The sequence below is a fragment of the Homarus americanus genome, unplaced genomic scaffold (assembly GCF_018991925.1).
Source record: "Homarus americanus isolate GMGI-L3 unplaced genomic scaffold, GMGI_Hamer_2.0 scaffold49339, whole genome shotgun sequence".
Classification (NCBI taxonomy): Eukaryota; Metazoa; Arthropoda; class Malacostraca; order Decapoda; family Nephropidae; genus Homarus; species Homarus americanus.
Genome location: NW_024723387.1, coordinates 357,501 through 385,089, shown reverse-complemented (window position 1 = coordinate 385,089; position 27,589 = coordinate 357,501). Strand labels below are relative to the sequence as shown.

General features: G+C 44.8%; 1 protein-coding gene across 8 annotated transcripts in view; it reads right to left on the bottom strand.

Moving 5' to 3' along the window:
- Positions 1-214: 214 nt before the first annotated feature.
- The window catches only part of LOC121863433 (inactive dipeptidyl peptidase 10-like), a 107,098-nt gene continuing 79,723 nt past the window's right edge, over positions 215-27,589 (bottom strand). For 2 of the 8 annotated variants that reach the window (XR_006088388.1, XR_006088393.1), the window contains 15 exons: positions 24,815-24,850; positions 17,908-17,960; positions 12,146-12,360; positions 11,528-11,679; positions 8,909-9,024; positions 6,480-6,603; positions 5,918-6,147; positions 5,580-5,751; positions 4,448-4,624; positions 4,185-4,327; positions 3,552-3,671; positions 2,630-2,790; positions 2,060-2,270; positions 873-1,713; positions 215-831 (listed from right to left, as the gene is read on the bottom strand). Coding sequence is in view for 1 of the 8 variants with exons in the window: in XM_042362094.1 (XP_042218028.1) it covers positions 1,566-1,713; positions 2,060-2,270; positions 2,630-2,790; positions 3,552-3,671; positions 4,185-4,327; positions 4,448-4,624; positions 5,580-5,751; positions 5,918-6,147; positions 6,480-6,603; positions 8,909-9,024; positions 11,528-11,679; positions 12,146-12,360; positions 17,908-17,960; positions 24,815-24,850 (2,058 nt within the window). In the remaining 7 variants the exon portion in view is untranslated. Of the gene's footprint in view, positions 1,714-2,059; positions 2,271-2,629; positions 2,791-3,551; positions 3,672-4,184; positions 4,328-4,447; positions 4,625-5,579; positions 5,752-5,917; positions 6,148-6,479; positions 6,604-8,908; positions 9,025-11,527; positions 11,680-12,145; positions 12,361-17,907; positions 17,961-24,814; positions 24,851-27,589 lie in introns of all 8 variants that reach the window. The other 6 variants (XR_006088387.1, XR_006088390.1, XR_006088389.1 and 3 more) reach the window with 6 other exon arrangements.

Here is a 27,589-nt window from a genome sequence, read left to right as displayed (position 1 = left end):
GGTGTTTCCATTTGGCATTTTAAGGTAATTCATTTGCACTTTAAGGTATTCATGGCACTTAAGGTACTTTTATACTTAAGGTACTTGCTATTTACTTGGCATTTATACTTTGGTACTTAAGGTGTTTTATACTTTAAGGTAATTTACATGGCATTCTTATATTCATTTGCATTTTAAGTACTCACTTATACTTATGTTTTATATTTATACTCTCGGTACTCTTAAGGTACTCTCGGTACTCTTAAGGTACTCTCGGTACTCTTCACCACATCCTAGTATCTCCGCCCTTAACCTCCACGAACGACGAAGCAACAACAAGACAGACAGTTTCCCGTTGGAGTGTTTGTGACGTCAGGGGAGCCTCGCCTCTGCCAGGGCTGGAACTTGTGGTCTTAGCCTGGCGAACGTCTTGTTATTATTATTATTGAGAGAGAGATAAAGAGATAGAGATCCTCCTCCATCAAGCGAGAGTCTCTTTAATACTATCTCTCGAGAGTCTCTTTGTTAGCGCCTCCGACCATGACCGCTGTACAGACACACACACACACAGACACACACACACAGACAGGCAGTATCTCAGGGCCGTCATTTGGCATCTTTTAATACGACGTCTCAAAAGATTCTCAGAATAACACAGCACATCTCAGGGATCTCAGGGTCGTTTACGTAACCCGCACATATACACAGACACACACACATACACACACCTTCTAAATACGACCATCTCAAAAAGTCTCATAGAACGACTGTCAACATAACACATCTCAGAGAACAAGACGGTCATCAACACATCTCTAGTCTTGCAAAATCTCACCTCTTGCAACACCTCACCTCATCTCTCACGTCTTGCAACATCTCACCTCATCTCTCACGTCTTGCAACACCTCACCTCATCTCTCACGTCTTGCAACATGTCACCTCTTGCAACATCTCACGTCTTGCAACACCTCACCTCATCTCTCACGTCTTGCAACACCTCACCTCTTGCAACACCTCACCTCATAGCTCTCGACCCGGATCTCAAACACGATTCTTTTCTCATCTCAGAATCACGAGAAACAAACACACTCACAGCTGACACATACACAGCAGTTCATCTCAGGAGCAGTGTGTCAGCAACCCAGCTGTCAACACGGTGATGATGTCCCAGCGGCTGACAGTAGAAAGAAGGACATCTCACGAGGGGGGTCACTCGGTAGCCGTTATTAGAGTAGGACTTGGGTGGGTTGATAGATGGGAGTTGGTAAAGGACATAAGGAGCTCTCTCACCCGTCCTCCACGAGTCCTATAGGTTGTTGCCCTTGTCCTCCCGGAGTAGTCCTACAGGATCCTCCCAGACAGATATCTCAGCAAGACGGCATCCTATAGAAAGGACCCACCACCTGAAGAGCTAGTCGACGGTACCAAACAAGTGCTCTCTGCCACATACTTTGACTGAGCTTGTGATGGTGCTGTCCCGTGCTGCTGCTGCTGCTGCTGTTTCTGCTGCTGCTGCTGCTGTTTCTGTTGCTGCTGCTGCTGCTTTTGCTGTTGTTTTCCTCGATGCTGCTGCGGTGATGCTGCAACTATGGGAGAGCATCTTGGCCGAAGAGTAAGCTCAGCTCCTCCTCGTTGTAGGCGGGGAAACACCCCTCCAAGTATGACTCGAGCGTCTTATATAGGTGCGTCTGGACCCGCTCCAGGTCGTGGCCCTCGTCTGTGTAGGTCTGTTGCCTGTGGACACGACAACAGTTAGTTAGTCCGTCTGTATGTTTACTGTGAGGACATCATTGTACAGAGAGTGAGTCTTAACGTTGTCTCTCGTAATATAAAACTCTCTATAATATTATGAATGAAATAGTAAACAAAAACGTGCCTAACTGACTATATTATTTACTTATACACACCGACAGAGATCTCTACCTCCCTCTCCCCTCACCTATCCTCCCGTCTACCTCCCTCTCCCCTCACCTATCCTCCCGTCTACCTCCTCTCCTCACCCACCTGAAGCTAAACCCTCCTCTCTACGTCCCCTTCCCCTCTACATCCTTCTCCCCTCACCTATCCTCCCCTCACCCACCTGAAGATAATGCCCTTTTTAGTAAGCGCCCGAGAGAACTTGAGGGTGTGGTCGTAGTGGACGTCCGTGTCTGCTGAGCCGTGTACCAGCAGTAGCGTCCTGTTCTTGAAGCTCGACGCCCGCAGGAGGAGGGAGCTCTCTTCATACCCTCTGTAGTTACCGCCTGGGACCACCTGCGCCGTCCCCATGTACTTTTCCGTGTAGTACGACGCTGTAGGAGAGGAGCACAGTGAGGGCGTGGGAAGATGATGAGACTCGTGGGAAAATAAGGAGACTCGTGGGAAAATAAGGGGACTCGTGGGAAAATAGGGGAACTCGTGGGAAAATACGGAGACTCGTGGGAAAATAAGGGGACTCGTGGGAAAATAAGGAGACTCGTGGGAAAAAAGGTTAAATTAAGTTAAGTTAGCATTACCTCAGTTTAAGTAAGGTTAGGTTTGGTTAAGTTAGATTACGGTACATTAAGTTAGGTTAGGGCTAGTTAAATTAGCTTAGGTTTAGTTAAGGAGACTATCAGTAGAATAACCTAAAACAGACAGAGTTAAGCAGTAGTTCTCATTATTAACTCACAGTAGAGGGACCAGTCAGTGATGGGGTTGACAACGGCGGCGCAGGCGAACACTTTATCAGTGTCCTGCGCCAGTAGTCGGGCGGTGTTGTACCCGCTGTGACCCCACCCGAAGGCCGCCACCCGTGACCCGTCCAAGAACTCCAACTTCTCCAGTAGTGATCTGTGGAAAGGAGGTGACTTAAGGTGACCTGGAGTGACCTGACATGACCTTAAGTGAACTGAAGTAACTTTGATTGTACTGAAATGACCTCTCTTGACCTGACTTAACCTGACATGACCTTAAGTGAACTGAAGTGACTTTGATTGTACTGAAATGACCTCTCTTGACCTGAGGTGACCTGAGTTAACCTGAATTGGCTCTCCTGGTCAACAGTAACCGTATCTGAACTAAAACGACACTGATTTACTTAACTGATCAAGTGTTCAGGGATAATCTTACCTAATTATACCTGCGAACTTAAGTGACCTGACCACACACACACACACACACACACACACACACTAAAGAGTGATAAGCAGAATATTAATAATCAACTGTATTAAAAGATAAAAAAATAATAGACACGCGTAATAAACAGTAAACAAACACAAACAATAACAAACAAACAAGACAAAGGGGGAGAGATAGACAGACAGACAAGGAGGGGCTTACGTGACAACAAACCAAACAAACAAGGGAGAAATATGCAAACGCCAAAAGAACTTAAACAAACACTAAAGTAGGAAGGACTTACTTAAACAAACACTAAAGTAGGAAGGACTTACTTATACAAACACTAAAGTAGGAAGGACTTACTTATACAAACACTAAAGTAGGAAGGACTTACTTATACAAACACTAAAGTAGGAAGGACTTACTTAAACAAACACTAAAGTAGGAAGGACTTACTTATACAAACACTAAACAATAAAGGCACTCACTTGACCACAGCCACATGGTCTGTGACTTCCACCTCGCCGAGTCTCCAGGCCGGCTTGTACATGAGTCCTAGATCCTGGCTCGACGCCCCTCTCACATCCACTTCCATGGCCACCCAGGATCTGTAGGAGAGGGCCGGGGTTAGAGAGAGAGAGAGAGAGAGAGAGAGAGTGAGAGGGGAGGGATGGGGAGAGAGAGAGAGAGAGAGTTACACCAGAATGATCAAGTGGTAACCTTAACAAGACTCCTTCTACAGGTAATTTACAGGTGATGGAAGACATACCTGTACAGAAGTGACTGAATATTATACCAAAACAACCCAAGGACACCCAAAGACGACTTCCTTCTACAGGTTAATGATATACAGGTAAGGACGGAGAAGAAGAAGAAGAAGGAAGAGGAGAAGAACAAATAACAATAACAACAACAACAACAATGAGAAGAAGAAGAATAGGAAGAACAAGAACAAGAACAAGAAGAAGAAGAAGGAAGAGGAGAAGAAGAAGGAAGAGGAGGAGAAGAAGGAAGAGGAGGAGAAGAAGGAAGAGGAGAGCAAGAAGAAGGAAGAGGAGATGAAGACGAAGAAGACGAGGGAGAAGGAAAAAAAAATAATAATAATAATAAGAAGAACGTACTTGTTAGAGGCGAGGTAAGTGGTCCAGTCAACATGCCACTTATGGTTGACGCGCTGCTCGCCAGGTACACCGCCCACCTGTACCATCACCGGGTAGATGAACGCCTCCTCCTCCGTGAACTCCGGCGGGATGCTCAGACGTACCTGAAGAAGGAGAAACGAACAAAACCTTTAATAAATAAATAAAACATACGAAGAAAAACCCACTTAAACCCCCCTGCACCCCTGCCCCCCCCCCACACACACACACGCTTCAGAACTCACCTGGGCAACGAAGCCACCATCCAGCTTGACTCTGTAGTCTTTACGCTGCGGCCAAGCCATCTCCAGACTGAGGCGCTGCAGGTGCGTGTTGTTGTGTATGTAAAGCAGCACCTCCTCGTCCACTATCGAGTATAACATCGTATGAGGAACACCTGGACCCTCACACTGAAGGACCACCTGGGGGGGTAAATGGAATTGGAGGGTGAGCGAGAGAGAGAGAGAGAGAGAGAGAGAGAGAGAGAGAGAGAGAGAGAGAGAGAGAGAGAGAGAGATAAGTAACAAAACAATAGAGTTACTCAAGGAAAGCCAGTCAAAGGCACTTAGACCATTGTTCTCCCTCAGCCGTAAGTGCTATGTTTACAGCCTTACGTACGAGCATAACACCCTTAATGACGACCACTCTCGGGGGAAGAACCTGTTATACTGCCTTCTCCCCGTCTCGTATTATATCCAAAGTGATGGCGTAATTTCCTTTCTTGATGGAGTATAAAGGTGATGGAGGTGGAGAGAAGGAAGGAAGGAGATGAGAGGATAGAAGGAAGGAAGGAAGGAGGGAAGGAAGGAAGGAAGGAAGGAAGGAGATGAGAGGATAGAAGGAAGGAAGGAAGGAGATGAGAGGATAGAAGGAAGGAAGGAAGGAAAGAGATGGGAGGATAGAAGGAAGGAAGGAGACAGCAGATGAAAGAGGATAGATGGATGGAAGAGGGAGGTGGTGGACAGGAGACAGTAAATATAGATGGTTAAATGTTTGTATCTACCTTCCTCTATCTTCTTCTGTCCATCTTATTCTCTCCTGTCTCTCTTCCCTCCTCCTCCTGTTTATCTTCCCTTCTCCTTCTCCTCTCTTTCTCCTTCTTTCGTATGTTATAGAGACAAATAAACCGCATTTATTACCTCATTGACTTTAAACAACCGTCCCCCTTAAGAGCTAAAACTTGACCCCCCATCAGGAGTTAAAACTTGACCCCCCAACAGGAGCTAAAACTTGACCCCCCAACAGGAGCTAAAACTTGACCCCCATCAGGAGTTAAGATCTATACCAAGTCTCACAAACAGACATTTAAAAGTCACATGTCTAGATGAACAAGGTAACCATAAACCAGGTAGACATTTTTACAGCCACATGTCTCACCTCGTAGAAGTTGTCAGGACCCATGTAGGGGGTGAAGTGACGACAAGGTGGGGTGGTGTAGTTAAGGTGGCAGGTGAGACACTCCTGCTGGCGGGGCGTAGGTGAGGTCACATCTGTCACTCTCCACAGGTGTCGCTCCGCCACTTCCGTCTCTGTGTTGGCCACGTAGTACCTGAGGGAAGGAGGGCGTGGTGTGAGAGAGAGAGAGAGAGAGAGAGAGACATCAGTATGATATGGTGTAAGATTTCCCTATTTGTAACTCAGAAGCAAAAACTCGACCCCATCAGACTAAGAGACTTCCTCCTTCAGGCAGGTCCTCCTCTAAGCTCGTCACTTACACGTGGTGGTTCTCAGTGTCCCAGCCGACGACGGAGAACACGGTGTAGGTGCCGAAGGTAACGGGGATGGTGTGAACGGTGCCGGTGCTGCCCTGGTGGATGTGTGGATAGGTTCCCGACGTGCTATCTACCAAGGGCGCCACGCTGACGAAGGCGGTGCCGTTCATAGCGAAGAGAGGAACTTTTTCCACCGTCGCCCATCGTCTCGGGCCACTCTCCTCCACGTAGAGCTGTGAGAGATAGGTGAGAGAAGAAGGGAGAGTAGAGGGACATTATTAACGCAGGCTGAAGTTGTACGTCTGAGATATGACTGTGATTGTGTGTGTGTGTGTGTGTGTGTGTGTGTGTGTGTGTGTGTGTGTGTGTGTGTGTATGTATGTGTGTGTGTGTGTGTGTGTGTGTGTGTGTGTATGTGTGTGTGTGTGTGTGTGTGTATGTGTGTGTGTGTGTGTGTGTGTGTGTGTGTGTGTGTGTGTGTGTGTGTGTGTGTGTATGTGTGTGTGTGTGTGTGTGTGTGTGTGTGTGTGTGTGTGTGTGTGTCTAGGTACAGTAAATCACCCACCTCTTCACAGAACCACATGGGTTCGGTGCAGGCGGTGACCACACTCACGTTCTGAGCTCTGTTTCTCCACACCACCGCCACTGTGTCCGCGTCCACCCACGACACCCCGGTGAAGTAGTAGTCCCTGAAGGTGGTGGAGACATGTCAGTACCCCAGTACCACTTCAGGACCACCCCCAGGTCCCTGTCAGTACCCCAGGACCACTCTAGGAGCCTGTCAGTACCCCAGGACCACTCTAGAAGCCTGTCAGTACCCCAGGACCACTCTAGGAGCCTGTCAGTACCCCAGGACCACTCTAGGAGCCTGTCAGTACCCCAGGACCACTCTAGGAGCCTGTCAGTACCCCAGGACCACTCTAGGAGCCTGTCAGTACCCCAGGACCACTCTAGAAGCCTGTCAGTACCCCAGGACCACTCTAGGAGCCTGTCAGTACCCCAGGACCACTCTAGGAGCCTGTCAGTACCCCAGGACCACTCTAGGAGCCTGTCAGTACCCCAGGACCACCCCCATGAAATAGAGGATCTCTATAGGAGATCTGAGGACCATGTTAGTACCTCAGGGTCCTCAGGATACCCCTAGACCATCCTCTGTGTCAGGCAGGTTACAGGTCCAGCAGGTTACAGGTCCAGCATGTTACAGGTCAAGGAGGAGAATTTGTTACGTTTTATACCTCCCTCCTCTTTATTCTTTTCCTTCTTGCTTCTTCTTTATCCCTTGAACCCTTTACTCCTCTTGGCTGTTACAGTAGACTAATACAGCGAAAGAATTACATTAAACTACACAATACAGCACTGCTCTCATTTACCCACTGTTTCTAACTTTCTAAATCACTTTCACTAATACATATCGCTATAAAGCTTCGTAATTAACTACTTGTAGCTATTACAGTACAATACTACCTTAAAGTAACATAAGAAACAACTACTTTTTACTCTAAACTTTCTAATTTACTTTCACTTGTTTAGGTAATCTAATACTTTCACCACCTACTTATTTTGACTCTAATTCACTATTACATAAGATATAAAATGTAATTAATTATATTTATTCATTTATAAGTTCAATTAATTCCCCAAATTAGTTGTAGAGGGGAGGGAGGGAGGAAGGGAGGAAGGAAGGAAGGAAGGAAGGAAGGAAGGAAGGAAGGAAGGAAGGAAGGAAGGGAGGGAGGGAGGAAGGAAGGAAGGAAGGAAGGAAGGGAGGGAGGGAGGGATGGGGAGGGAGCACAAGACTGAGTGACTGACACACCAACCAAGTTATGACATCTAATAGGCCCCCAACTTCTAATGGGCCCCCAACTTCTAATGGGCCCCCAACTTCTAATGGGCCCCAACTTCTAATGGGGCCCCAACTTCTAATGGGCCCCCAACTTCTAATGGGACTCGGTTTCTAATATGTCTTAAGTTCTAATAGGCCTCAGATTCTAATGGGCCCCACCGCCCCAATCGTAATAGGACCCAGCTCTAATAGGTTAAGCCCTAATAGGTCCAAATAGTTTCCAATCCAAAAAGCTCCCAACCTAACCTAACCCAACCCAACCAAGACAGCGACCTTTCCACACCACCCAACCACGACCTCCAACCATCACAAACCACGGCAAGGTGAGGAAGGGAAGACATGTACTTACTTAAAGGGGAGAAGGGGAAGGGGAGAGGGAGTGGGAAGGGGAGAGGGAGGGGGAGGGGGTGTTACTACAATGACTTTCGAACCGATCATTAAATAAAGCTTAGAATTGCACCAATGTTTCAAACCACACCTTGCATTAGCCTGGTCTCCTCCTCATGCTCCTACTCGCCCTCCTCCTACTCGTTCTCCTCCTACTCGCCCTCCTCCTACTCGCCCTCCTCCTACCCCTCTTCCTCTCACAGACAAAAAAATAACAATAATAAAAAAATATATATATAATTGTTATAAAACTTTATTAAAAGTTATTATACCACCATGGTGCTATTGACCAATGATAATCGTCACTGTCTCCAAAGTCTAGTGTCATTGGCTCTCCACCTTACATGCTGGCCAATGATTATCGTTTACAGTATACTTCTAGCTAATCCTAACTTCACTGGTCCTCCAGCTTGCATGCTGACCAATGAGCATATTCTACTTACTCCCTGACGTCATTGGTCTTCCACCTCGCATGCTGACCAATGAGCATCATCTACTCTTCTAAGACCCTGACGTCACTGATCCTCCACCTTACATGCTGACCAATGAACATCGTCTACACCTATGAAACCCAGACGTCATTGATCCTCCACCATACATGCTGACCAATGAGCATCGTCTACACCTAAGAAACCCAGACGTCATTGATCCTCCACCATACATGCTGACCAATGAGCAACGTCTACTCCCTCTGACGTCATCGATAACCAGCACAACACAGTCACAATCACAACAACAAGACACTGGTCGGGGGAGGAACAAACCACACGCCCACTGACTGGTCTCTAACTCGCGTGGGCGGCTTCAGGTCTCTGGGTGCGGGCGGCGACTGACCCAACTCTACCACCCACAGCGTCGCTACCGGGTTGTTTGTGTCTACCTGTGAGGGAAGAGAGAGAAATACACACCTTTAAGCCACCTAATTAACTTCACCCACCACAACACCTGATACACTCACCTACACCCACCACAACACCTGATACACTCACCTACACCACCACAACACCTGATACACTCACCTACACCCACCATAACACCTGATACACTCACCTACACCCACCACAACACCTGATACACTACACCCACCACAACACCTGATACACTCACCACACCCACCACAACACCTGATACACTCACCACACCCACCACAACACCTGATACACTCACCACACCCACCACAACACCTGAGTACACACACAACACCTGATACACCACACCACCACAACACCTGATACACTCACCCACACCACCACAACACCTGATACACCCACCCACACCTACCACAACACCTGATACACTCACCCACACCACCACAACACCTGATACACCACCCCACCCACCACCACACCACCACACACCTACCACAACACCTGATACACTCCACCCACCAACACCTGATACACTCACCCACACCCACCACAACACCTGATACACTACACCACCACACCACCACACACACCTGATACACTCCACCCACACCCCACCACAACACCTGATCACCACCACCACAACACCTGATACACACCTACACCACACAACACCTGATACACTCACCCACACCACCACAACACCTGATACACTCACCTACACCACCACAACACCTGATACACTCACCTACACCACCACAACACCTGATACACTCACCTACACCACACCACACACCTGATACACTCACACCCACACCACAACACCTGATACACTCACCCACACCACCACAACACCTGATACACTCACTCACCCCACCACAACACACTCACCACCCACTGATACACTCACCTACACCACCCACCAAACACCTGTACACCACCTACACCACCACAACACCTGATACACTCACCCACACCACCACAACACCTGATACACTCACCTACACCACCACAACACCTGATACACTCCACCTACACCCACCCTGCACCCAAGGATACACCTGACCCACACCACCACAACACCTGATACACTCCCACACCACCACAACACCTGATACACTCACCCACACCACCACAACACCTGATACACTCCACCACACCCTACACCCACCCACCACAACACCTGATACACTCACCTACTCATACACCACCACACCACCACAACACCTGATACACTCACCTACACCACCAACACTGATACACTCACCTGACACTCACACCACAACACCTGATACACTCACCACACCCACCACAACACCTGATACACTCACCCACCCACCACATACCACACACACCACAACACCTGATACACCCACACCCACACACACCTGATACACTCACCTACACCCCACCACATACACCACCTACACCCACCACCAACACCTGATACACTCACCTACACCACCCAACACCTGACACTCACCTACACCCACCATACACCACCTACACCCACCACAACACCTGATACACTCACCCACACCCACCACAACACCTGATACACTCACCTACACCACCACATCACCTGATACACTCACCTCACCCACCACAACACCTGATACACTCACCTACACCACCACAACACCTGATACACTCACCCACCACCCACACACCCACACACCTGATACACTCACCACACCACCACAACACCTGATACACTCACCTACACACACAACACCTGATACACTCACCACACCCACCATAACACCTGATACACTCACCTACACCCACCAACACCTGATACACTCACCTACACCCACCACACCACCTGATACACTCACCTACACCACCACATCACCTGATACACTCACCTACACCACCACAACACCTGATACACTCACCTACACCCCACAACACCTGATACACTACACACAAACACCTATACACCACCACACCACTACACACCTACACCCACCATAACACCTGGATACACCACCCACACCCACCATAACACCTGATACACTCACCACACCACCACAACACACCACCACAACACCTGATACACTCACCTACACCCCACCACAACACCTGATACACTCACCCACACCCACCACAACACCTGATACACTCACCCACACCCACCACAACACCTGATACACTCCACCCACACCCACCCACAACACCTGATACACTCACCTACACCACCACAACACCTGATACACCCACCCACACCACACCACATACACTCACCCACACCCACCACAACCCTGATACACTCACCCACACCACCACAACACCTGATACACTCACCCACACCACCACATCAATACACACTACACTCTACACCACACACTGGCCTGATACACCTACACCCACCACAACACCTGATACACTCACCTACACCCACCACAACACCTGATACACTCACCTACACCACCACAACACCTGATACACTCACCTACACTCACCACAACACCTGATACACTCACCTACACCCACCATAACACCTGATACACTCACCTTGGGGTACCTGACTTGATTAATGGTAGCATATTTGTCGGTATACACAGGTATTTTGGCCTCCCGTACACCTGAGTCGTTGAAGGAAGCGTAACACAATCTGTTACCCTCCTCGCTAGCCCACACTGCCGATACCGAGTGTAACACGTACTCTGGAGGGTGACGGAGGGGGGGGGGGCAGTTGAGTACAGAGATAATGAGTACATAGATGAAGTGGGGAGATGAGTTGAGTACATACGTGGTGGGTTGAGTACAAAAGTGAGATGAGGTTTGATATTTCTTTAGGTGAGATTAGAGGTGAGATTAGCTGAGACATGGACTGAAATTAGTTAAGTGCTGAGATGAGATGAAAAATGAGAGATTAATTAACCTGTGAGTGAGATTAGACGAGCCAAGAGTGAGGTGAAACATTCATACGATAAATAAAATAAAATATATGGATAAATTCTCATACAATATTATATATTTATTATGAAATACATCTTCATACATTAGTCTTAGAGTTAAATACATTACTTAATAAATTTCCAGATGTATTATTTGAAAAAGACACACACACACACACACACACACACACACACACACACACACACACACACTCACACTCAACACACTCACCTCTGTAAAGATAATCCGTGACGCCATTAAAGACCTTGTGTCGTTCTCCTGTAGTAGTGAGGCGTGAGACGACAGGTGAGGTTGGCGACTCTTTAACGTAGATGTCGTTCTCGTGGACCATGACGAGAGAAGCGGCGGCCCCAGGCACCCATACCACGTGTTGGAGCTCCGGGTGACCCTCCTTGGACGGGAAGGGCGTCACCGATACCACGTGTCTATAGGAGGAACAGGAGTTAGTATCTTGAGTAGGAGAGAGAGGAGGAAGGGTGGGAGTTAGTTTGTAAAGGAGGAAGAGGAGGAGGAAGATCAGGAAGAGGAGTTAATGCGAGCAGGAAGCGTAGTAGAAGGACTGTTGACTAATTAAGAGAACAAGATTGTGTCAGCTGAGCTTGATTATGTTCAGAGAGAGTTGTTTAGTTAGTAGTGGAGGGGCAACAAGGTCTCTCTTCTCTAGTGGAGGGAAGTGAAGGGAAGCTGGTTAGGTTACTGGAGGGAATACACGATCTCTCCTTCATAGCGGAGGGAAGGATAGTCTTATATATCTCATGGAGGGAACTCATAATCTTACCCTTTACAGTGGAGGGTAGTAAAGGAGGGATTATTTAATCAATAGAGGGAACTTGTGACCGGTGTCCTACCACTGGAGGGGCGAGATAAACACCTACTTAATCAGTGGAGGGAATACGTATTTTCCCCTTTCCACTGGAGGGAAGCAGAGAAGAGTCCACTTAATTAACGAAGGGGAGGAAGGGAGGAGGAAGGAGGAAGGAAGGAAGGGAAGGGAGGGAGGAGGAAATATGTAATTAGTACAGTGAGAGCGACACGTTAAGCCTGTCTGGCCGAGATCTTGAGACAGAGAAACACACACACACACACACACACACACACACACACACACACACACACTAAATTAATTAATTTAATTAATATAATGGTTGCCTCTCGTGTACGAGGATGGCCGCCCAAGGGCCACCTAGGCGTGAATTTGTTTAAGGTGTAGAAGCTGCCACCAACACAACAACTACACCCTGAGCTATCGAGCTGCATGTCCCAGTGTCAAGGAACAGTCCGAGAAGACCGGACAACTCGCCAACTGCACTGGCTAACCATTACCCCGAAACACGATCCACAAATCATTTAACATCCAGGTTCCCAATTACTGCTGGGTAGACAGAGGCAAATGGCGTAAAGAAACCTGCCCATAGTTTCACCCTGACCGAGGATCGAGCCCGGGTCCACTAACTTGTGAGGCGAACATGCTGACCACACACACACACACACACACACACACACACACACACACACACACACACACACACACACACACACACACACACACACACACACACACACACCACCATACAAACAGGTGTAATATATTTGTCTCGTCTTTATATGAGGAAGTGAAGACGATACACCTGCAGACACATGTCACTACAGGTGTGGCCGTAACTCACCCTGACGACTCACGGCTCAGGTGTGACGGGCGACACCTGAGAGATTCATTAGCTAATTAGGAGTTTAAGGTGAGCGAGGTGTGCGTGTTAGATGGGAGAGAGAGAGAGAGAGAGAGAGAGAGTAGGAAGGCTATCTCTGGCTGGTTGAGTTTGAAAGGGAGAATGCGGAAGGAAGATAGATAGATAGATAGATAGATAGATAGATAGATAGATAGATAGACAGATAGATAGATATTCCTTTCCCCTCATCACTCTTCCTTCCTCCCCAAACACCGTCTTCCCTCCCTCAATATCTTCCTTCCCTCCTTCTCTCCTTCCTTCCCTCAATCCCCATTCCTCTATCCCTCCCCAACCAACTCATCCATCTCTTCTTCCTCTAGCTAACCTCTCGCCCATCTCCTCCTCATCTCCCCTCCCCTCCCCTCCCCTCTCCACTCTCCCCTCAGCCCTCACAGCGGTCACCATGGCAACGTCTCCTCGCCCACCTCATCACGAAAGCATCAAAACATTGCAGCTGTTCTCTGTTATTGTCCCTATCTCTCTCTCTTTCTCTCTCTATCTCTTTGTACTGTTAATATTTACTGAGAGAGAGAAAGAGAGAGAGAGAGACTTTGCTAGTTATATTTATTCATTGACAAAAACTAAAAAAAAACCAAAACAAATAACATAAACACCATGAAACAGAACTATAAGCGAATTGAAAAACAAATGACGATCACAATATAGAAACGAAACAGAATACAATCCTCCTATACGATCGTAGAAACAATAGGATCCTTCCCTTCCCCTCTCCTTGATGAATCCTTATGTGTGTGTGTGTGTGTGTGTGTGTGTGTGTGTGTGTGTGTGTGTGTGTGTGTGTGTGTGTATATGTGTGTGTGATCCTCCTATACGGTCACTGTAAACACTCGGATCCTTCCTACCCTGATAGAGCCTCGCTGACGCCACCACTTTGTCTTCATCTAAAAAGTTTATGGGATCAGAACCTATATATATGAGCTATAAATGTCGGAAGGGAAGGCTTTGTTGTGATGCCCGGAATAGTGGTCCACACTGTTGAAGGCTGTCTGAATACTGATTGGTGGACTGACTGACTGACATGACTGGTTAACTGACTGTCTGATTGAATGAATGGCTAAATGGTTGACTGAATGATTGGGTGACTGGTTAAAGACAGACTGACTGACTGATAGTTTGGATAGTTGACTCACTGGCTGTTACGTGATTGCTTAACTGATTGGTTGGTTGACTGGTTGACTGGTTGACTGGGTGGGTGATTGGTTTACTGTTCTGTTTGGCTGATTGGTTAAATGAATGAATGGGGAGGTGGCTAGATGGCTGTCTCCCTGTGTGTCTGTCTGTCTGTCTGTCTGTCTGTCTGTCTGTCTGTCTGTCTGTCTGTCTTTATTTACTGAAGAAAAAGCAAAAAAAAATTAAAACAGATCCGAGGTCACACTAAAGACACACCGTGACCTCTTATACCCACTAGAGGTCAAAAGGTCAGAGTCGATTTGACCTCTTCTGACCCCCCATACAAGACTTAAATTGCTCTATCTGAGAGGTCATCTGTTGTGATTGGCTAGGGACGGGGTCAGCCTGGTGTCTTTCTGTCTGTCTGTCTGTCTGTCTGTCCTTACATCTGTCTGTCTGGTTATCTATTTATCTGTCTAATTGCACTTTAATTCCCCTTTATCTCTCCCTCTTCTCTCTTTCTCTCTCCCTCTTTCATTTCCTGCTGTGAATTCTTTCCTCCTCTCACCCTCTCCAAACTATTTCCCATTCCAATCCCTCTCACACTCTCCTTCCCCATTCTCTCTCCCAAACCACTTCTACCACTCAACAAATCTCCTCCTCTCTCTCTCCCCCCCCTCTCTCTCTCTCTCTCTCTCTCTCTCTCTTCTCTTTCGTCTCTCTGATAACTTTTTCCCCTATCCCTCTCTTCTGGTCTTTTTCCCCTCTTTCCCAAACATTCTTTCCCCTCCCTCCTCACTTTCCTTCTCCTTCCCACCCACCCACCCACCCACACACACACACACACACACACACACACACACACACACATATACCCACACACACACACACACACACTGGCATAAATCTTCTGTAACCCTTAGCCCTCGTTCGGACCCTTACAGGCACCCTAGTTAATGGTGTTTGCCCTAAAGTGGAGACGTGTAGGTTTATCCTAATTGGTTCACTTAATTTGAGAGAGGAGAGAGAGATACAATATTAATGGTCTAGGAACATAAATACAATATCTGTTACAGTTAAAATACAGAATGTGTACCACCAACAGCTGCCCACACTCGCCGCCATTACAGTCAAGGGATACAGTCGCGTTACATAATAAATTTGCATAGGGTGTGACTGTACTATCTGGCAGAGACTCAGAAGCTCCTAGGCGGGTTTGTTACTTACGATAATCTCTAACGTAACGTAAAGTAACGTAGCGTAACGAAACGAAACCTAACCTAACCTAACCTAACATAATGTAACATAATGTAACACAACATAATGTCTAATGCAACGGAACGCGACGTAACGTAACATAGCGTAACCTAACCTAACCTAACCTAACCTAACCTAACCTAACCTAACTTAACTTAACCTAACCTAAGGTATTTATTTAAATATTCCCAAAAACCCCTCGAAAAACCCTTGATAATAAACCAGTTTTAACATAAATATTAAAGGAATTATACACGATTAGTATGAGTTAAACCACCTAAAGTAAGCTTGTTGGTTTAACTATAGTCATACGTACATACATACATACATACATACATACATACATACATACATACATACATACATACATACACAAAAACAAACACACAGATATAGACGGATATGTTAGTTTAGCTGTTCGGTCGAGATACCAGATGGGAAGGTTAACAGTGTGTGTGTGTGTGTGTGTGTGTGTGTGTGTGTGTGTGTGCGTGTGTGTGTGTACAGGCATGACTCATGTTCTTGTTTACTTACACACACTTACCCGGGCGACGCATGCGCAGTACACCTCCTCCACCCACCGCTTGCTTACTCCCTTCCTCTGTCTATCTATCCCCCACCCCCTATCGTTCATCCATCCATCCATCCATCCATCCATCCACCCATCCATCCATCCACATCACTCTTGAATGTTGACAGGGAGATTTTAATTGTTTTTCTGCTTGTAGTTTGCACGATCTCTCTCTCTCTCTCTCTCTCTCTCTCTCTCTCTCTCTCTCTCTCTCTCTCTCTCTCTCTCTCTCTCTCTCTCTCTCTCTCTCTCTCTCTCTCTCTCTTCTTCACGTGTCAAAAATCGATATCAATATCTAGTTAGGTGGCAGTGTAGGTGAGTCAACACAGCAAAAATGACATCATATCAACACACACACTCACACACTCAACACACTCACACTCAACACACTCAACACACTCACACACACACTCACACACACACTAATTCCCATTATCTCCCCGGCCTTAATAACCAAGACCCTTCATTAAGACACAGGACATGGAACCATGCCCTCTCTCTACACCTCCTCTCCCCATTCCTTCCACCCCCCCTGCATTTCCCCTCCACCCCCCCCTACACCCCTTTACCCCATCCACCCTCCCCATCCCCTCCTCCCCTCACACACCTCCCCCACCTCCCCACCCCTCCTCCCCACCCCCTCCTCCCCCCACCCCTCCTCCCCCACCCCCCACACAGCCTGACGTAAACAAACCTATTCAGGGCTCCAATGATCCCAACTTTGTGTAAATGGAACGATTGTTTGTCTGTAATTGGTGATTAACAGAACGTCCCTATTGGTGTTAACTACCCAATCACACTAAGTCTTCTCAGGTTAAATGGAGGTAATTGCGTTAAAGGGGCTGTTTCGATTAAGAGCAGAGAATGAAACCCAGATGAAACGATTTACTATGACTTAATTTGCATACCGTGTCTCAGTGTTTATGCAAATGAGTACAGGTACATTGTTGAAGGTTTATCTTTGGGTTGGTATAAAAATTGAGGTCACCTGAAGATATATTTTAATTACTTTTTAATTGACCTCTGACCTTTGGTATCTTGTAATGAGACCTTCAAATTATCTCTGAGTTAAAAATGACTCAATGAATGTATTACTGATCTCTGACTTAACTTAATTCATTCTAACCTAACCTAACCTAACCTCATTTACATACCATTTACTTATAAAACTTAATTAAGTATTTGTCTGGTTTAGGTTTAAGTAAAATTTCTTTGGCACTTAATTACTTACTTATAAGAGTCCTATTTACATGCCCTATACTTATAAAAATTGTATAAGTACTTACTCCGAGTCCATTTGTAGCACCGTGTACTTGGCCAAGTGGCGGAAGTGTCGAGTCTGGGGAAGAAAAACACTTTATAAGTTGGTGTTAAGTAACTTGCGGTAACCATGCCAACCAAAATCTGAGGGGAAAGATATTTACGTTACCATGACAACAACATTACAGAGGGCACGTGAGTACTAATTAATTTTTGGGGTTACCATGGCAACGGGAATAATGCAGAGAAATACGTGATAATTATTTTTGAGGTTACCATGACAACACGATCGAACACAAACGATTCCATTCAAGTGTTTGTATTCCTGTTCGTAAATTGAATCGAACACACTGAAATGTTCGTAATGGAGAAGTGGTGAGAAGACAGGGGATGAGGGGTGTTCGGATGAGGGATGTTCGGATGAGGGGTGTTCGGATGAGGGGTCCTCGGATGAGGGATGTTCGGATGAGGGGTGTTCGGATGAGGGGTGTTCGGATGAGGGGTCCTCGGATGAGGGATGTTCGGATGAGGGGTGTTCGGATGAGGGGTGTTCGGATGAGAGGGGGAAGTGGAGGTGGAGTGATGAGAGGAAGAGGGAGAGGAAGGAAGGAAAATGAGGGAAAGGAGGGAAGGAGAGGGAGAGAAAAAGGACTGAAGGAAGGAGATAAAGAGAAGAGAGGGAAGATGGGTCATTAGAATAGATGCTGTGTGTGTGTGTGTGTGTGCGTGTGTGTGTGTGTGTGTGTGTGTGTGTGTGTGTGTGTGTGTGTGTGTGTGTGTGTGTGTGTGTGTGTGCGTGTGTGTGTGGTCGGAGGAGATAGCTTGCACTATGCAGACGCCACCAGACCTTGTGTCTGGAAACATGATAGGACTGGGTGGGGTATAGGGGAGGGGGTACTGTGTGGGTTGGGTAGGGAGGGTGGGGGGTGTATAGGAGGGTACTGTGGATTAGGTATTGGGGAGATTGGGGTATAGGGAGGAGGGGGTACTGTGGGTTAGGTGGGGGTATATGGAGGGGTGAGGGGTACTGTGGAGGTTGGTAGGGGGAGGTGGGGTATAGGGAGGGAGGGGGTACTGTGAGTTAGGTAGAGGAGGGAGGGGGAGGGTACTGTGGGTTGGAAGTGGGAGAGATTGGGGTATATGGAGGAGGGTGCTGTGGGTTAGGTAGGGGAGGGATTGGGGGTATAGATGAGGGGGAGGGGTACTGTGGATTAGGTAGGGGGAGGGTGGGGGTATGTGGTAGGGGATGGGGGTAACTGATTTGCATACCCGTCTGAAGGTTATGTGGTAAGTGAATGTGTTTTGGTGCCAGTCACTCACAGACAGACAGACAGACAGATAGACAGACAGACAGACAGACAGACAAAGCCAGATATAATTACAGGTACAGATACAGGCACAGGTGCAATATTATAGGTACATTTAAAGATACAGTCAGGTACAGAAAAAAGCCTCAGGTACAAGTACAGATGCAGAAAAGTACATAAACAAGCACAAGTACAGATACAGGTACAAACACAGGTACAGATACAGGTACATAAGCAGGTACAATACAAGAAACAGTTCATAATTAATTTAAGATAACAGTAAAATGTTAATTAGATATAGTATATATTTTTCTCCAATGGCGTAAACACAATATAGTTTCTTATAAATTCGATAGATAGATAGATAGATAAATAGATAGATAGATAGATAGATAGATAGATAGATAGATAAGTCTCCTATATTCTGAACCTCCATTTTCTATTACAAAATCAACAAAGAAAACGTCCTTAGGGTAACTTAAATAATACTGTAATATACTAATTCATAAAATACAAAATACATTTCACACTACAGTAATGAAACGCGAAATAAACCTGAATGTAATAAAACTGTCCATTTGGCCGTAATTAAACCCCACAAAACTAGTTACCAATACAGAGTTAAAGGGACGGTTTACCGGTGTTTGTTTACATGATAGAAATAAAGTTCGCGATTTAAAGGGACTAATTTTTTAACGGGTGATAAAGTTAGCGTTTGGTTAAAATAGACAATAGGGGAGTTTATTATAGTATTAAATTGATATATAATGAAGAGAATGTTTGTAATATATAATTGAGATATATAATTAGTGATTATGTAAGCTGGTATTTATTGATTTAGTTATTTAATTATTTTGTCCATTTAATTAATGATCTGAGAACGAATATTAAATGAGACATTAATTTGGCGTCAGTCTAAGGAGCATTGATTTAAAGAACATAATTTTCGCGATACAAATTAAGGAACGCTGAAACAGAGACATTAATTTCGCGTTAATATTATCTCCCTAAACTCTCTAATTAACAACAAAATTATAAAAATTTAATTAATTCATACTTAAAAACACCTCTTTAACCCACAACAATATAATTACGTTAGCTCCCCCAGATATAATTGGATAGTTGGGTCATTAACGTGTTTTTACATAATTATAGAAAACGGGAAATTGTGTAATTCTTGTATAGTTCTGTGTGTAGTAGAGAGAGAGAGAGACTTCCCTGTCATTTAGATAACTGATCATCCTGGGAATAATAAAGATTGGCTGGAGTTTCAACTATTAATCACTTATAACACAACACTTCAGTCCTTGTTCGTCCTAGGCTTCGTAAACATCCTTTATAAGATGTCTGTCTGTCTGTCTGTCAACTTATTTAATTTTATACACACGTTCCCAAAATTCCCAGAAACTAGGAATGACAGGAATGAGTGGGAATGTGGGACACGATATAAGTTTAATGTTCCCAAATTCCTGTCGTGGTTAGGGCTACCAACCTTGTCGATATTCCCAGGGAAATTACAGTCCTGCCAACCCTTCTGAGAGATGTTCCCAAGTTGAAGTATTTATTGATTGTATACGTGGAGAGAGAGAGAGAGAGAGAGAGAGAGAGAGAGAGAGAGAGAGAGAGAGAGAGAGAGATACCTTCCCTTTAGTGACAACGGTCAGACGCCAATTTCAAAACTTTAAGAGATAAAAAAAAATCGTTCAAATCCTAATCTGACCTTCACACCCCTTGACCCCGCGTGACCTGACCTACACCAAGAAGTAAAAAAGCTTGACCTCCAGATTTTGACCTCAAGATTAAGGGGTTTGAAGACTATTGATCAAATCTTGGAACTCGAATTCAAGTGGCATTTTATCCTGTGACCTGACCTCGGCTAGAGAGAGAGAGAGAGAGAGAGAGAGAGAGAGAGAGAGAGAGAGAGATGAACCAAGACTAACTTATTATCTCGGAATTCTTTTAATATAATAAATCTGGTAATAAAATGTCACCATGTGTATAATCTCCCTCCTCTCCCCCAAGAGGATCGAACCCTCACTTAACGAGCCGAGACGCAGGGCATGACAGAGGGAGGTGAATTGCATGGTATGTGAGGGGTGATTGTAGTGCGTGCGACGTGGCAGGGTGTGTGTGTGTGTGTGTGTGTAATAATAATAATAATAATAATAATAATTAACGGTTTATTGAAAAAGCATGGCAGCCGGAAGGCTGAAAATATACAATTATATAATTGGGGAATGGGTCTCTTGATTTACAAATGATGTACAAGTAACATAAGTGATACAAATATGATATATAATAATTAGGTGTTGATAATTTTTACAATGGTTGGGACTGTGCTGTTCTTGTAGCAATCAGTTCGTGCTCGTTTGGGCTGGAGCGGGTTGGGCGGGTGTGGCCACATGGCCAGGACAGTAGCTTGGGGCAATGCAGGTGTGCTCCATCCTTCAGGTTAGGTCAGGTGAAGCCGTGAGGTCAGGTCAGGTCCAGCCACACTCAGTATTGCTGTGTTTTTGTGCTTTTCCTTCGAGTTAAAATTGCCACTTTTGTATATCATCCCCCACACACACACACCCATCACCCTCCACACACATACGCCATCACCTACACACACACGCCATCACCCCCACACACACACACACGTTATCACCCCCACGTCAATAATATTCTCAACCAAACAACCAAACACTCCATCTAATCTAATATCCATAACACAAAAACGAAAAAAAATATATATTATTTTTATTAACGAGTAGAAAACAAAAAACAAAGCTCCAGATAATTCCAATATAATAATTAATATTGAGACTTGACATATTATTAAACAGTATTAATCCAGTTATGATAATGGAACCGTGTGTAGTATAATAATATATGAATAATATTAATACATGAATAATAATAGTAATAATAATAAGAAATAATAATGATAAATAGACAACAACAACAACAACAAAAACACAAACAACAACAGCAACAATAACAACAAAAACAACGACTAAAACAACAACAAAATTATAAATCAGACCAAACTCTCAGGCTAAAATAAATTAATTAAATAAAAGATAAAGGAGACGATAATTTTTGACGCACCTGAAGTGTCCAAGACGTGAGTTAATTGATATGCAAATTAGATCACAGGTGAAGGACTAAGATGGTGATTAATTCATACTGATTTTGTTTAATAATGTGAAGAGAGAGAGAGAGAGAGAGAGAGAGAGAGAGAGAGAGAGAGAGAGAAGCAGAGAAGGTGACGGGTAAACAGAGACAGACAGAAAGACAGACAGACAAGAAGAAAGAAAGGAAAAAACAAAAACATATCCAGACAGATAAACAAGCACAAAAACAGACAGACAGACAGACAGACAGACAGACAAGCACAAAAACAGACATACAGACATACATACATACATACATACAGACAAGCACAAAAACATACATACATACAGACAGACAGACAAGCACAAAAACAGATAGACAGACAGACAGACAGACAGACAGACAGACACCTCACCCTCACACGACAAAAACCCCCACAACACTGAATTAGGTCCAGACAGGAACCCAAACACACTTTTCACTTTAACCCCCCCCGCCCCTCCCCCTGCCCCCCCAAAGCGGCAGAATGTTTCTTCTAATTTGTTCCACCAAGGGAAAAAAATAACTCAGGAGGGAAACCTATTCTTTTCTGAGGGCAAGATTATATTTCGCTGCTGGGCTGTGATTAAGGAGAGAGAGAGAGAGAGAGAGAGAGAGAGAGAGAGAGAGCCCAGTGAGCATAAAATCAACAATACTTGAACCTCCAGAGCGTAAAGACGAGTTTACAAACGATCAAAAGTCCTTGAACACACCTGAGACTTGGAACTGTTGGAACGAGTCTCTCTCTCTCTCTAACCCCAGCGAGTGCGTCATCATACACAAAACGACTCGTAAACACAGAATATCTCCCAGAGCTTCATCCCGCTGGACCCAAAACAAAACCCTCATATTTAGTAGGATTTTACACCATAATCAGGGGGATTTAACTATAAATCCTCTACTTTATGCCCAAAGAAATCTCAGGCGGATTAGTGGTGTAATTTATAACGTTCTAGTGTATTCTAAAGGAGATTTATTCAAGTTTGTTTTAGTGTGTGTTGTTGTGGGTATAATTTGACGAATGAAAGAGTTACCATTAAATAGTTTTCTTTAATATTTACTGTAAGAGAAAACGTTAGTAGGTATTTTTTTTGTCTTACTGTTATTCTTTCTTTCTCTTTCTATCTGTCTGTAGTTACAATAATTAAATTCTACCGTAATTTGTTCCCTAAAATGATCTATTATAAAAAAAAAATCATATTTATTATATCTGACTCGAATGATATATTTCATGACGTCACGGTTGGTTGGCTAATGACAGCCCCCCGCAGATATTACGTCAAAGATAGGAAACCAATTACAGCTGCCACAAATGATAGAATTTATGACGTCACAGATGGGAAGCCCAATTAGAGACGACCTGGAGTCAGTGATGCCAGACAAGTGCATTGCTGAGGTCTAGGAATTTCTTTTTTCATTAGATAGATTAATAGATAGATAGATGAACTTAACATACTACGACTATTACTACTACTACTACTACTACTACTACAGGTCAGAGACACGACAGGTATAGGATCAAAATAAACCCCTGTCAACTACCTGTCCTTAATTAATCAACTTTCAGGTGTATTCAGGTATGGTTACGGTTGATGACCTAACTCTGGTTGTTAAGTTACTCACTGTCTGTCTCACTGTCTCACGAGTTTATACACACAACAAACAATATAATATAAATAACATAGAAATCCGATTACCAAGTCGGATTCACTCACGAACGTCATCAACCACATCACAGAGAGAGTTCTTAACCCCTACAGTGTTTTAATAATCTCTAAATCCAGGAGAGTTTGAGACAGATAATTGGAGAGAATCTGTCTAAATGGACGACCTATCAATCTCTGTCTGTCTTGAGATATTTAAATGGGTTATGTATGTATGTATGTATGTATGTATGTATGTATGTATGTATAAATACGAGTATGTACATAGACACAGGGAAGTATACATATACCTACACATCCAAGACAAAACAACAAGAAAGAGGACAACAACGAGCACAACAGTAACATTAACTGATAATTTGAAGTATAATAAAATCATGCATGTCTGTCTATCTCTCTGTCTGTCTGTCTGTGTGTCTGTGTCTGTCTATCTCTCTGTCTGTCTGTCTGTATGTCTGTCTCTCTCTGTCTGTGTCTCCTATTTCACTTACAGTATACATATTTCTCTCCAGCTTTGATATAACGGAATAGCCTTTCAACATAAAGTCCGTTAAATAAGAGTTTTCATGTATATCGGATTACCCCCTCCCCCCCCCCTCATAAATAGTCCGTTAAATAGAAGTCTCACTGTATAACGGACTATTCCCCTCATATATAGTCCGTTAAATAGAAGTCTCACTGTATAACGGACTACTCCCCTCATATATAGTCCGTTAAATAGAGGTTTCACTATATATGTATCTTATATGTATTAAGTTTTATAGAAGCCAAAAAAAAAGCCAAAAAAAAAAAACTCATTCAGATAATATAAAATAATTACTCACGGGGAACTCATCTGGGCAAGAGATGTAGTCATAGTCCTGGAAGAGGGAGAGAAAGAGGGAGAGGAGATAAGGAGAATAAAGGAATTAGTTATATTACCTGCCATGGAAGAGAGAGAGAGAGAGAGAGAGAGAGAGATCGTCTGAGATGTTCTCATACATATATGATATTATTATTGCCATTGCCATTATTACATCTCTCACCCATCATCTCTCCGTCTCTCACTAGGATAAAATCTCTTTCATGTGTCCGTCAGGGGAATTCTAGTCTATTTCATCTGTTAATCTTTTTTATATATCTTTTGTTTGTTGCTTAAACCACTCAAGGCGGCCTATGGTGTTGAGAGGGCCTTTAGTCTGGAGAGGGTCTTGTCTTGAGAGGGACTTGTGTTGAAAGGGCCTTGTCTGGAGAGGGCCTTGTCTTGAGAGGGCCTTGTCTTGAGAGGTCCCTGTCTGAAGAGGGCCTAGTCTTGAAAGGGACTTGTGTTGAAAGGGTCTTGTCTGGAGAGGGCCTTGTCTGGAGAGGGCCTTGTCTTGAAAGGGACTTGTGTTGAAAGGGCCTTGTCTGGAGAGGACCTTGTCTGGAGAGGGCCTTGTCTGGAGAGGGCCTAGTCTGGAGAGGGCTTTGTCTGAAGAGGGCCTAGTCTTAAGAGGGCCTTGTCTTGAGAGGTCTTTGTCTTGAGAGGGCCTTGTCTTGAGAGGGCCTTGTGCTGAAAGGGTCTTGTCCCGGAGAGAGGGCCTTGTCTTGAGAGGGCCTTGTCTTGAGAGGTCCTTGTCTTGAGAGGGCCTTGTCATCAGAGGGCCTTGCCATCAGAGGGCCTTGTCATCAGAGGGCCTTGTCTGGAGAAGGCCTTGTCTTGAGAGGTCCTTGTCTTGAGAGGTCCTTGTCATCAGAGGGCCTTGTCATCAGAGGGCCTTGTCATCAGAGGGCCTTGTCATCAGAGGGCCTTGTCATCAGAGGGCCTTGTCATCAGAGGGCCTTGTCTGAAGAGGGAATTGTCCTCAACAGAGCATTTGATGTTTACAATTTTTTTTTAAATCTTTCGTTTGTTGCTGAAATCTCTCGCGACATCATCAAAGGAAGTCCATTGTAAGTACGAGAGAGAGAGAGAGAGAGAGAGAGAGAGAGAGAGAGATAACCTTAAACCAAACGCTCCACCCCTTAAACCACAAGAATACCACCCTTTAAACCATCAGCATCTCCACTCTTTTCCCTTAACTCTAACAACCACATAATCTTTTCTTCCGCGTTCAGAAATCTTCACAGGAGAACGACCATCAGTGTGTGCCATCCAGGAGCAGGTTTGGCAAGATGAGGGGGAAGGAAGGGAGGAGAGAGGGGAAGGAAAGGAAGGAGGAATAACTAAAGAAGGAGAATGAGGAGGCGATGGGAAACGGAGGTGTTATTTGCTACGTAGGAAAAACGCCTTTATGATTAATATCTAGACCAGGTGTGTGTGTGTGTGTGTGTGTGTGTGTGTGTGTGTGTGTGTGTGCGGTATATGTGTATGTGTTGTGTCTTGAAGGGAATTTCCTTCAAGACAAATCACCAAAACCTGAAATATTAAATTTTCCTGAATAAATTTCACTAAAATTAGATTTAACTCTTAATGAACCGACGTAAAAAAATAAATAAAAAATAATAAGTGATTTTTAAGATTAACATTGCTACCTTAAAAAAATGCATATAATTTACACATTTCAAAAGGTATTCTCAGAACTCTCAAAAATGAAAACTTTTTTTTTTCATTGCTCTGCGTCGCGACACTTGGGCCCGGCAGCTGTGATGGACGACCTGGGAATATTTTAGCTCAGTGGTTTCATCTTCTTAAACAAGATTAATGTTTAAAGATTTTTTGGTTGAATAATGACGTCTGTATGACACCTTAATACAACTGGTTTTTATAGAGAGATTAATGAGTTGGTGGTGATAGTGGTGGTGTTATTGGTGGTGTTGGTGGTGGTGTTAGTGACGGTGATGGTGATAAATCAACCTTGCTGAGAGAGAGAGAGAGAGAGAGAGAGAGAGAGAGAGAGAGAGAGAGAGAGAGAGAGAATGGTTATCATTTCAAAACGAAAGGGGAGAAATCTCTTGGTTGTATCTCCCCTCTATCTCTCTCTATCTTCCCTCATGCTTCTCTCTGTCTCCCCTCTCGTCTCACTTCACCTCCCTTCTTTCATTATCTCTCTCTCTCTCTATCTCTCTATTCGGTAGAACCAGAAATGAGCACAAGAACTTTATTGAAGTCTGGTACACATATGCCCTTTAAGCCCTGAGCGGTAAGGCTTCAACTCTACTTCTGACATTTTACCAGAAGAGAGAGAGAGAGAGAGAGAGAGAGAGAGAGAGAGAGAGAGAGAGAGAGAGAGAGAGAGAGTCCCTAAATATAAAATAGGGCTGGACCATAAATGACCCGGCCTATTAAGTTTGCACATTGAAGATGCTTGTGACCTTGTAGTGGTAGGGATAGTGGGTATGTTGTAGGGTTGTAGTATGGTTGTGGTAGGGGTTGTAGTAGGGATTGTGGTATGGTTGTGGTAGGGATTGTGGTAGGGGTTGTGGTAGAGGTTGTGGTAGTGGTTGTGGTAGGGGTTGTGTAGGGGGTGGGGTAGAGGTAGTAGGGGTTGTAGTAGGGGTTGTAGGTGTTGTAGTAGGGGATGTGGTAGGGGTTGTAGTAGGGTTGTGTGGTAGTTGTGGTAGGGGTTGTAGTAGTGGTTTTGGGTAGGGGTAGTAGGGTCTAGGAAAGAGTTTGTAGGTCAGAAGTAATGTAGTATTGT